This window comes from Grammomys surdaster, unplaced genomic scaffold (genome assembly GCF_004785775.1).
Source record: "Grammomys surdaster isolate TR1022 unplaced genomic scaffold, NIH_TR_1.0 188, whole genome shotgun sequence".
Lineage (NCBI taxonomy): Eukaryota > Metazoa > Chordata > Mammalia > Rodentia > Muridae > Grammomys > Grammomys surdaster.
This window is the reverse complement of record NW_021604633.1, coordinates 3,701,699-3,714,550: the sequence shown is the minus strand read 5'-3', so window position 1 is coordinate 3,714,550 and position 12,852 is coordinate 3,701,699. Positions and strand designations below refer to the sequence as shown.

The 12,852-nt window shown below is 45.2% G+C and overlaps 1 protein-coding gene across 1 annotated transcript; it reads right to left on the bottom strand.

Annotated features, from left to right (window-relative positions):
• Positions 1 to 1,667: 1,667 nt before the first annotated feature.
• On the bottom strand, positions 1,668 to 12,609 carry Rnaseh1 (ribonuclease H1). Its single transcript, XM_028768824.1, has 8 exons — positions 12,396 to 12,609; positions 9,985 to 10,100; positions 8,772 to 8,933; positions 6,221 to 6,320; positions 3,975 to 4,029; positions 3,559 to 3,643; positions 2,996 to 3,120; positions 1,668 to 2,295 (listed from the first exon to the last, which is right to left on the bottom strand). The coding sequence occupies exons 1-8, from the start codon at positions 12,521 to 12,523 to the stop codon at positions 2,209 to 2,211; spliced, it is 858 nt and encodes a 285-aa protein (XP_028624657.1). The 5' UTR covers positions 12,524 to 12,609; the 3' UTR covers positions 1,668 to 2,208.
• Between the last annotated feature and the right edge of the window lie 243 nt (positions 12,610 to 12,852).

Sequence of the window (12,852 nt, the reverse complement as noted above, 5' to 3'; positions counted from 1 at the left end):
AAAACAAAAAACAAAAAAATCAATCTAGCCTTAGCGAGAGTCATGTCACCCAGTGCTGCCATTGTTCTTGTACCTGACCATAAAAGGTTGCTAGCTGCTAGCTTAACTAATAAGAGTGTGTGTTTCTGAACTTCAAATTATAGTTTTCTAAGATTTTCTATATCAGAGCCAGTAGTAAAACCAACTCAATGTAGCTTCACTAACAATCTTATTTTTCCAAATGCTTCCTAAGGGTGGTGGTCATTGCTGAATCTCTTAAGTTCTTTCCTAGGGTGGTGATTAATCTGCTCCAGCAGCAATGCCTGAAAGAGATCAAGCATTATTACTGTGAGTGCCAGAGATGCTGCCCAGTGAGGAGCTGGAAGCCCCCTTGTTTTCTTTCTTTCTTTCTTTTTCTTTTTTTTCTTTTTCTTTTTTTTTTTGGTTTTTTTTCAAGACAAGGTTTCTCTTATAGCCCGGGCTGTCCTGGAACTCACTCTGTAGACCAGGCTGGCCTCGAACTCAGAAATCCGCCTGCCTCTGCCTCCCAAGTGCTGGGATTAAAGGCATGCGCCACCACTGCCCAGCTGCCCCCTTGTTTTCATATAATTCTTAGATTAAAAGAGATGTGTGGGCAATAAGCAGAGCAGAACTCCGTAACAGCATGAAGTCAAGACACCTTGGGGCCATGCTACTTGGATGTTCACCCATGTGACTGTGGTAACCTGTGGGCTGCATTCCATGAGTTCCAAAGCCATTTGTCCTTCCTTCTGCACTCAGCACCCAGCCCTCTTTTCTATATTTAAGACAGGACTCTCACTAAGTTGCTCAGGCTAGCCTTGAACTTGAAATCCTCCTGCCTCAGGTTTGTGCCACCAGGCCCAGAATAGATTAAATAATTCATATAAAAATATATATATAATGATTATATTTCACAGAGTTAAACCAGCTGGGAAGTTCAATGTGGACAGGCCATACCAGACACTAGATGTCCTGTTCTGTCATTCTCTGCCCTGGTTCCCTTGAGACAGGCTCTCACCACTGAACCTAAGAGCTCCGATTTTGGCCAGGCTGGATGTCCTACAACTCAAAAAGTCTCCTACCTTTATCCTGCACAGCACTGGGGTTCCGAGCAAGCCTTGGCCATCCTCATCTTGCTGCATGCTGCTGGTGTTCTAAACTCAGGCCAGGGCCTCAAGCTGATGAAGCATGCACCCATACCCAGCCCTCATGCAGGGCTCTGAGTTGTATTACTCCACAGTTGTATTACACCAAGCCAGCAGAGATGGCTCATGCTAGCCTTGCTCAGACTTGACACCCTGCTCTGTCAGAGACACAATGGTGGTTCTTGAGCACTGTCGGAGGCCTACTCTGTGACATGCAAACATGTACAGCTGTCACAAGACAATCTGAAGAGCAGGCTGTCACTGCTTATCAGGGGTGACTTCATCATCCTGAGTTCCAACAGATGGCCCAGTTTCCCAGTTCCTACAGAACTCAACAGCCAGCCCAGTGACAGCACTTTCTTAAGTGTCCCTGTCATTCCATGACCTTCTGTTGCTTAAGAACAATATGAGGGTTTACATGAGAACAAACTGACCAGCCCATCTCTCTAGAGTGATCTTCTCAATTTCTAGTTTTAGATAGTAAAGGACACTCACCTTTAACAGTAACTCAAACTAAATGTGTTTTGTGTCATTCCTGTATACTTTTATTATAAAAATAAATAAGGATAATTTCAAACATATTTTAAATTTCTACAGTATTTTTAAGAAAAAAATAGGCAAAGAAATCTATTAGCAATACATTTATGCATCTTGGTTTTAAAGCTGTTCCTTCAGGTGATCCAAGAGTCACCTGAGTATGGGCTCTGCCCGCCCGAGGCAGCCTCAGGTCCCACATGGCCACATCATCTCTGCTGCACACAGAGGCACAGGGCAGCTGCAGGGGTTAAGTCTTGCACTTGTGCAAACTGGAAGGAAAATAAACCTTCTGGGACTTTTAGGCTACTGGTACTGACTGGTGTCTCACTGACTCCTACTAAAATCCTGCTGGAGCATTTTGGGACAGACCCAAAAGGCACAAACCCTGAAATCTCACAGAAGCGGGACTCGACACTTCCTTCCCATTATTTAAGCTCTTCTCATCAAGCTGTGTCACAGGTCACACCGTGTCCTCCATGCATATCTCCGTGCACGGCATGGTCTGAGTGTGCAGCAACCACTCTGCTCAGTCCTCAGACTGCTTCGCTCCTTCCCTTGCCAGTCTGTCAGCTTCTTCGTTGCCCACAAATCCTGAGTGACCAGGAATGTGCATCTATTAAAATAAAAATTCTCCTTTAATATTTCCTGATCTTTCCATGTGCAGCACATGGCTATATCTCACACCCAGAGACGCTCATGTATCAGAAGAGACTGGGGGCCAACGGTAACACACACTGGGGCTGCAGTGTAAGTCTGGGGCTCACTCCTCAGTGAGCACACAATCTGGGTGAGATGATGTTCTTACAACCCCAACACTGGAAGGATCAGACAAAAGAGAAAAGAGTGGATGCTATAGAATGCTATCTTCAGGCAGGACATGGCTACTGCACTCATGAGCACATGTAGCACAGGCCTACACAGGACTGGACCAAAGTTCTGCCCTCCCTGGGCTTTTAATGGTTGTTGAGGCAGTTAATGGTTAAGAGGGAGGAACAGACACTTTCTTCAGTGCTGTAGCTACTACTAAGGTACCTATACTCCTGTAAACAACTACATTTGTGCTCCTATAAGCACATACTACACTTGGAGGAGGAGGGGAAGAGCAGGAGGGGAAGAGGAGGGGCGTACAGCTAAAACACACGGTGTACATTTACGAAGATGTCATAAGGAAACCCACTCTTGTGTATAACTAACACACACTAACAAATACATCATTAACTTTATGGAAGCTGCTACTTTAACCTAGTCACCAAGCCCCTTCCAAACACCATTCTCTCAGCTAAGTCAGGCCATGCATGTGAAGTGTGACTCACCCACTGGATGTCCATGCCCTGGGTGAGCTTGTCCAGCTCCATGAAGTCCTCCTTGTTGATCACATCTTTCCCTGTACTCGTTCTCCAGCCATTCTTCTTCCAGCCCTGAACCCAGTTGGTTATCCCTAGGGGAACACATGCTCACAGGCTCATCAGGAGGGATGGCCTCTCTTGATCCACAGTCTCTGCTCACAATGGCTCCTCTTGTTCTGAGTCAAAGCCTGGACGGTTCCCTTCCTTCAGTGCCCTCCCTTGCTTACTAAGCCTTTAGCATACTCCCTAGACCCCAACCTTTCTTCTTCCTGCTAGCTGCATCCAGTCAGCTGAGCACGGGTCTTCCACAGGGACGCCTCCCCCAGGTGCTTCTATGCAGCCACCCTGTGACCTGAAGGTGCTCACACCCTGACCCAGGTGTTATGGAGCTAAGGAGCCCAGCTCTCTAAGACAGCAGACCCAGACTCCTATTCCTCTGAACCTGAAGAGCCCAAGACACCCAGGACTATCCTTCTACACCCTACTAGGAAGAAAGGCCCATTTCCCTTCACAGTGCATGCACAGCTTACCATTGATGGTGAACATGCTGTCTGTGTACAGGACCAGCTTGCTGATATTCTGAGCCTTGGCTTGAGTGATGGCTTTGCAGGCTGCCTTGAGAAGGCAAATCCATAGTCATGCTTTATAGAAAATGCTTGCTGTCTTACATTACTGATCAAATGTTTCAAGACCGAAGCGCTGCTCTTTCTGGACAACGATGTTGTCTTCTCTATGTGAAGAAGGGTAAACCTATAACGGCCCATGGCACCTACGTGAAATGATTCCACAACTTTTTCTAGAGAATTACTGTCTTTAAAGTCTGTGACTAGCCTGGAAGTTTCTTGTGGCCTTTCAATACTTTCTATCTAAGACAGGAAAGGAAGGGAACAGGCTGATTTTGGGGTCACATGGAGAAAGACAGACTCACATTTATCTGAGAACTTACATGGATCTCAGCCCTCTGGTTTGTCTGTCGCCCAGGAAGTCTTACACCGACATTTCTGATTCAGAACAACAAAAAAAGAAAAACAAAATTACAATGCTAATTCCCAAAGCAGTTCTTCTCAACAGATAACAACAAACTAGTGTTCACTTTCGACTGAGACATAAAACCTACACACAAACAACAGCCTCAAAACCCAAACCAGACACAGCTCTGTGGTGGTGTGCTTCCCTTGCACCCACAAGACACTGGCCCAAATATCAACACATGCAAACAACAACAAACCCAGAAAACCACACAGCTGTGATCCTAGCACTCAGGAGGAGGAGGCAGGAGTGGTGTAAGGTGGAGGCCAGCCTGGTCTACACAGAGAGCTCCACGACAATCAGCGCTACATAGAGACCCTGTCTCAACAAACAAAGACAGAACAAAACAATACAAATGAAAGATTTAAATAGTTCATTATGCTAGGTTGGGCATGGTGCTTCACATTTTTTTATTTTCTTTTTTTTTTTGGTTTTTCGAGACAGGGTTTCTCTGTGTAGCCCTGGCTGTCCTGGAACTCACTCTGTAGACCAGGCTGGCCTCAAACTCAGAAATCCACCTGCCTCTGCCTCCCAAGTGCTGGGATTAAAGGCGTGCGCCACCACCGCCCGGCATTTTTTTTTTATTTTCAAGACAGGGTTTCTTTGTATAGCCCTGGCTGTCCTGGAACTTATTCTGTAGACCAGGCTGGCCTCCAATTCAGAGATTCACTGCCTTTGCCTCCTGAGTAGTGGAATGAAAGCCAAGCAACTGTCTGCCTTGGTGTCATTTCTAATCCCAGCACTGAGAGGCTAAAGCTGGAGAATCTCCATGAATTAGCACCACCCAGGCTACAGTGAGACAAAGAAAACAAACAATAAATTCCACCCTCATTACCTAAGTTAGTTAATATGCTGAATACATACAAATATTTAAAGTAAAAGATAAAAATACTTTTAAAATTAATTAATGAGCAATTGGTACGAACTGTGTCAACAGTTCCTGATGAGCATCAGACGTGGTTTAAGAAGACCTCATGGAGTGGCTGACAGACACCACCTCAGGTGCACGTGAAAGGTCCAGTTTTACATCTTTGCCTGTATTCTCTGACTACCTCTAAGTCAAGCTTCTTCAAAAAAAAGTCTAAAAGTCAACAGATGTGGTAGTATATGCCTTTCATTCTAAACAGTTGGAAGAGACACAGGCAGGAGGGGGTCCACAAGTGCCAGGCCAGTCTGGTTTCTGTCGCTGGAAATATTAAAAAGAATGGGAAGTTCCCGTGCTAAGCCAGGTACCGGCGGACCATATGGCACCAGTGGGGTGTTTTCATCTCAGCAGACTCTCTGGCCCAGAGCTCCTGAGACATCTCTACCCAACTTGCCAAGTTCCCTTGGAGGGTTGTTGCTACGCCAGCCCCATGCAATGACCACCCACCTTGCAGTTAGCTGTTACAAGTCCCAATAACTCAGTAAAATCAAAGCTCTAGAAGCTTATAATTAATCAGTCAGATTTATATACCAATAAATTCTCAAGTCACAAGATGCCCACACAATAATTTCAGAGCCAATTGATAATGATACAAGCTGCCCACCTAGACAGACAAGTTATCCCAATTGTTCTATCCCTATATGATATTATAGCTACCTGTGGCTATTTAAAGCCACATGCAATCGGGAATGTGAATCATCCTGTTCAATCCTCCATTTTCCTCTTCCTCCTCCTCTTCCTCCTCCTCCGTCGCTCCCTGTCTCTGCAACTCTTAGCTCCACCTCCCTTTTCCCTGTCCAATAACAGGCTTCTAGTTGTATTAATATTTAAATTAATTGGAAGGGAAAATCCTGCTACAGATCTCAGGGTGAGTTTTCGCTAACCAAAGCTATATAATAAGACCTTGTTTCAAAAACAAGTCTAGAAGTCTAGTGATGGGATAGGTTCTGAGCTAGTGCCCTGTCCCTGCATCACTATTGGCTGGCTCTTCTACTCATATGCCTTATGACATGTACAGACCCAGAGAAACACCACCAAGTCTCAGTATTTAGCACTGTCAAGGACCAAGCTGTCTGGCACCAATATAAATAAATCAGTCAGTCGCTCTTCTGTGCCAGCCAACACTGTTTACCCAGCAGATTTCAGAAAGAATACACCAATAAGCAGCAAATATATCAATAAACAAATCCTGCCCAAGACTTGGTAAATGTGATGCTGACTCAGCCCTGTTTACTTACAAGGGGTGGCCTGGCCCCCAGTAAACGCCGATTCCTGCTCGTGCCCGCTTCCGTCCATTACTGGAGCAACAGCCATCTGTGTAGACAACGACTGACTCTCCTGTAAGAGGGAAGAGTGAGACCACTGCACCGACCTGCTAAACAGTAACCACTGCTAGAGTTTTCTGTTGAAGACAACATGGATTTTCCACTATGGGGTGTGGTCACATTTTGCAATGTTCCATACACCAAATGACTTAAAAGTAGGACAGAACTTCCCACTGGGAGACCTGCTTATATCTCAAGCTAAAGAGGTCTCTCATGTCTGGGTCCCCTCTCTCGAGATGTCCTTCCAGAGAAAGCAGTGCTTTGAGTGATGCTAGCTCCACATGCCAGAAAGCCAACTTTGCTGGCCAGTGGTCTCCTTTTCTCTTAGCACATTAATCACTAACTGTAAAGCAGCTCTCACCTCGGCTTCCTCCTTTCAAACAGTTTGCTCCAGTGGGCAGGGCAGACCGAAGGCCACTATCTGGCTGATGAGCGGCCAGCAGCACACCCTCAACAGACTGTGGAGAGAAACCAAGTACCAAAGTGTCTGGATAGAAGAGGGAGAGTCGAAGACCACCGGCACACAAGGAACTGTCCAAGGACAGTGGCCTGAACACAGCAGGCTCAGGGGACTCTTGGAGACCAGTGTCCCTCAAAGAAGCAAGGCTGGGGACATTTAAGCAGAGGCTGGGCAGGCCTCCTCTGTCAGCTGCACTTGCTTTCCATCCACATGACCAAACCTTTCTATTGCTTCTCGTGCTGCAATGGAACACGGTGACCAAAAGCACTCAGGGAGGAAAGGATTTATTTGCTTACACTTACACATCTTAGTTTATCATTGAAGGAAGTTGGGACAAGGACTCAAACAGGGCAGGAGCCTGGAGGCAGAGCTAATGCAGAAGCCATGGAGGCTTGCTGGCTAGCTCAAGCTGTTTGCTTATAGAACCCAGGACCACCAGCCCATGGGTGGGACCACCCACAGTAGGCTAGCCCTTCCCTGTGAATCACTAATTAAGAAAATGCCCTAGAAAAGAAAAAATAAAAAGGGGGAAAAAAACAAAGGGGGGAAAAGATTAAAAAAGAAGAAAAAAAAAAGAAAGAAAATGCTCTAGAGACTTCCCAACAGTCAGATCTTACAGAGGCATTTTCTCAGCTGAGGGTGACTTTGACTGGTGCCATGTTGACACACACCTCTCTAGCACACGAGCAGTGAAAGGACGCTTATTGATCCTAGGTAACTGCCAAACCATCTACTCGCACAGCTCTACAGCATCCTCTAGTGCTTTCCCTGGAGGTAAAGAACACATGGCTTCCTCTTGGCAAAAAAATCTGAGGATGTACCAATGCTGATTCATCTTTAAATGCCGCTGGTTTCTGCTCCCATTTGTACAAGACGGGGAAAAAAAAAAAAAAAAAAAAAAAAGGAAACTTATCTACTATAGTTACTAAAAGCACACAGGTGGCTTTGGAGTTAAACATGGAAAAAGCCCTAGACCTTTTTTCCTCAGGACATGGTGAGGTTCTGAAGGCTGGACAAATGCTCAGTTAGAAAAGGTGGATCTGTTTGGACTCTCCTTCTGGCCTCAGCAGCCTGTGGCTAGGTAAAGAATTCCCAAAAGCTTAATAATTTTGTATTACTTGATTAGCTATAGGACAGTGCCCTCATTGCCAGGCCTAGTTGTGAAGGACTCAGACAGCTCTGTGCCTAAGGCAGGAGGATGGCAAGTTCAAGGCTAGCCTGGGCTTCAAGGGGAGTTCACTACCCTGCGTAACTAACTGAGAGACCCTGCCACAAATAAAAAGCAAAAAGAGAGGTAGGGCCACATCAATAAGAGCACTGGCCAGGAAAGCAAAGGTACTTTTTGTTAAAGCCGCCCCCTCCAAAATAAAAGATCTGAGAAATTTCTAGAGAATATTCACAGAAAAAAAAAGGCTATCAGTTTATCAGTTTAAATGACAGGTGTGGCCACTCACACCCTTAATCCCAGCACTGGGAGGTGGAGGCAGGAGAATCTCTGAGTTCCAGGACAACCCTAGCTACATAGTGAGAGCCTATGTCTCAAAAACAAAAAACCAAAATAAAAACCCAGACAAAAAAAAAAAAAAAAAAAAAAAACCAAAACAGCTGGTTGGTGGTGGTACACGCCTTTAATCCCAGCACTTGGGAGGCAGACCGCCTGTAGACCAGAGAAACCCTGTCTCGAAAAACCAAAAAAAAAAAAAAAAAAAAAAAAAAAATCAAAAATAGAACACCACCGCCACCACCACCCACAACAAAACAACCAGCTTATTCAATTAGAAAAGATTTCTAATTTCTTATAATTGTATTAAAAATTCTGAACCCAAGAAAGGTTCATCAGGGAAGACAGTGACAGCTCACACCTTAGATCTCAGAGTACAGGAGGCAGAGAGACAAGCAGATCTCTGAGTTCCAGACCTGGTCTACAGAATGAGTTTCATGACAGCCAGGACTAGACAAAGAAACCCTGTCTTGAACCCCCACCCCAAAGAAAGAAAGGCATACCCATATAAGAAAATGTCTCCTTGCTCACAACAGCAGCTGGCTCTGTGTCCTGTCGTATGTGCTTTGCCCCTGGCTCTGCAGGCTCTTCCCCTTCACCCAGAGGCTCCCGAGGCCGCTTGCTGGTCTTCACCTGTAACTTCTGCTCATGGGCACTTTCCTGCCCTGGAAGAAGATTCCAAAACCAGAGAATGTATGAATGTTGAAGAATCAAACCTTCTGAAGGGGTTTTTAACATTACTGCACCAGACTGGGGCACTCTAGATGTGAACTACCAGAAGGAATAACTGAAAACAAACCATCCCACTCTGGTGCCCTGCAGGAGCTCCAGGAATCTAAGGCTCCCATTAAAAATAACAGTTAACAAATGAATACATGGCCGGGCGGTGGTGGCGCACGCCTTTAATCCCAGCACTTGGGAGGCAGAGGCAGGCGGATTTCTGAGTTCGAGGCCAGCCTGGTCTACAGAGTGAGTTCCAGGACAGCCCGGGCTATACAGAGAAACCCTGTCTCGAAAAACCAAATTGTATGGACTAAAAAAAAAAAAAAAAACAAATGAATACATAAATAAAAAGTTCCTGAAACCCCACTTCCCAAGGGAGGTTCAGATAGCTGGGTTTTTTATGTTTCTGTTTTGTTTTTGTTCAGTGTTCTAAATTAGAGTCAGCATGCTGATCTGAGTCCTGTGTGTGTTCTAAATCTAATGTCCCTTATAGTAGTCGTCCAGTACTTTTTATGACAAATGAAATGCAAAAAACCTTAGTGGTATAATTGTATGGACTCAACCAGAGGTCTGAGTCCTAGAACTGATAATCCTGCTACTGCAGAAACTGATTCTATTTATTTAGTTCGCTCCTACAGGATCCTACTATGTAGGACAAGTCTGGAACTGGCTGAAGATTCATGCCTCAAACTCTCAATCCTAGGTACCATATACATGGCTGAACCACATTCTTCTTTTAAAATTATTTTTTAAAAACTTATTTTTATTTATGTGTGTGTGTTAATAAGAGACTATGAGTCACCCAACATGGGTGCTAAAAATCAAACTGTTATCCTCTGATCCATATCTCTAGCCTCTAAACCACTATTCTTAACGACTTTAATGTGCACAGAAAATAAGACAGTCATCTTCTCTACAGATGCAGTGATGCCAGAGGTGCAAAGGGCTTTTCATAGCTTAAAATGTTACACCGATCGATGTGAAGGAACATACCTTTTGAACCATCCGGGCTTGAAGAGTTCCTGACAAACGCCCAGGCCTCATCTTCTGTGGCAAATTTCTTAAACCTGGCAGCAGGAAACCGGTCCACCTGTGCTTTGCACTCACTCCTGGAAGGGTGGGTGTGTACATTAGCCCAGGCTTCCTTTCCTCTTCAATTTACACCATTTTTATTTTTAACTTAATTTTATTTTTACTATTTTAACTCATATATTTACAGTGTTGTTTTACAGCAGTTGTAGGTTCACATCAAACAGGAAGTAGACAGTTCTCTTGAGCTTCTGTCCTGCAGTGCCCATTACTTACATCAGGTTTCACTCAGTGTTGTAAAGTCTACACGTTTAGTGAATAGATGACAGTGGTCTATATTGCCACACCACGCAGAACAATCTCATGCCTTAGAAATCCCCTGCAGGAGCTGGGGGTGGGGAGGTAGGGGGGGGGAGTGCATTCCTATAATCCCACACTCTGGAGGCAGAGGCAGGAGAAGCACAAGGTCAAAGCCTCCCAAATCTACACATAAGTCGCAGGCCAGCCAGTGCCTGACAGAAACTCAGTCTCAAAAACACCTGTGATCCCAGCACTTGGGATGTAGAGACAAAAGGTCAGAAGCTCAAGGTCATCTTTGACTTCTAGCCTAGTTCAGCTGAAGGCCAAGTTAAGATTCACAAGACCCTGTCTGCAAACAAACCCTGCTTTCATCGTCATCTCTCCTTGGTTCATAGCCCTTACAACCAGCGACCTTTTCTTCTGCAATCTCCTTATTAGTTCCAGGATTTCATATAGTTGGAATCCCATACTGTAGATCATTCCAAATTGGCTTTTTCTTTCAGCAGGATATAGTTGGTTCTCCTTCATATTACTTCATCTTTGATAACTCATTTCAGGTCTGCATAATATTCTATTACTTTATCAACTCACTGTCTACTGGAAACTTGGCTTCCAAATTTTGTCAATTATGAATTAAATCTCCACACATGAGTAAATGCAGCTTTGTGAGGGCATAGCTTTCAGCACTTTTTACTTCCTCAAGACACAGTTTCTTTGTGTAGCCCTGGCTGTCCTGAAACCCCTTCTGTAGACCAGGCTGGCCTTGAATTCAGAGATGCACATGTCTCTGCCTCCCAGCCTTCTTAGTGCGGGGATTTCAAGGCATGCGCCACTATGTCTGGCCTGGAGCCTTTTCTAGAGCAGAAGTTTTTAACTGAATGAAGTTTAACTTACAACTACTTTTCATGAATCGTAGGTTTGGTGTTGTATGGAGAGTCACTGACAAACCCGAGTTCATCTGGAGTCACTTCAGGTAGTTCTACAGTTCTGCATTTAACTTACTCCTTTTGATTTGGTTAAAATTTCTTTTTTAGATTGGTAATTATATAAAAAGGGATATGCTGTCAATTTCTTAGGACAAAGGTCACACCTCAATTTGGTTTCATTTTACATGTTAAGACATGACAGCCCATTCTGCTAAATGCCATCCAATCCAAATAGCATACGAATATCGCAAGGTCTTCCACACCTACAGCACATACTAAATCAATCACAGAAAAAGGGCTGGCAGTGGAGATGTTTCTTCCTTAGAACTATTATCTCAGCTTTGCTTAGGGAAACATCCAGTTGCACAGGGACAACAAACCAATAAACCTTGATATTAGAAGTTTACTGTCATATACTCCCAAACCTGAATTTAAGCCCCAATTCTGCCTCTCATTTGACCTGGGAACTGCCAAAGTATCGGTGAAATTGAAAACTTCATTTTGCCTCCAAAGGCTGCGAAACGGATCCAAAGGCAACGACCAGCTTCTGGTTTGAAACCCTCCATCTCTCCCCCTCCCTCCGCTCTTCCATAGACCATATTGGCCTCTAACTTGTAGTGAGCTTCCTGCCTCAGCCTCATCAGTGCTGGAATTACAAGCATGTGCCACCACACCTGGCTATGATTTTCCTTCTTAAAAATAGCTGAGGCTGAGGATGTAGCTCAGCTGCTTGCCTAACATGCACTAAGCCCTAGTTTCGAACCCCAGCAGTACATAAATTGAGCGTTAACAGTGACTATCTGTAATCCCTACATTTGGTTAGTGAAGGCAGGAAGACCAGAAGTTCAATTTGGTACATAATCAGTTCACGAAAAGAAACCCTGTAGCTATGAAAATTTTTAAAAAGATGAAAACACGAGGAAGCTGGGCGTGGTGGCCCAAACCAATGAGCTCAGCACTCTGGACTACGTGTGGTCCGGTATTAAAAAAACAAAACACCCCCACACAGGAACGATCAGAACACGGGAATCCTTGTGTAAACTCTAGCTGCGGTGATTATGTGCTCTCTTTGATAGGATTTGACTGCAACACGGAAGGGCTAAACTGTTAGGTGTTTAGAATAAAGGGCTCCGCCAGGCTCCGTCTCACCAACTCAGGAAGACGCCGGTCCTGCGGCCTCTCCTCACTGCATAGAACATCCCGAGCCCACAAACGCCTCGCCTCACGCGCACGACGGCCAGTGTCACTGTGCGGGACAGAGGCAGCAGCCAGCGCATCACTCAGGCCAGCACGGCAACCCACATTGCTAGCCCCGAGCCTCCCGCCAGCGAGCCAACACACTTCCGGCTCAGGAAGGTGACGTAGGCGAGGCGCCCGTCGCAGAGAGGGGCGGGGCTTAGGAGTGTGTCTTCAATTTCTCAGATGTCAAGTGGGGACCATAGGCCTGGATTCTGAGGTGCTGCCCAGCTGCCAAGTGCCTAGTCCAATCCCAGCGCAGCAAAACTGATTTGGAAGCGGGAGGAAGAGAGGAAAGAAAGAGTAGAAGGATGACGGCCAAATGAGTGGATAGATGTGAAGACAATGAGCCCCTGTGAAACAACACCCC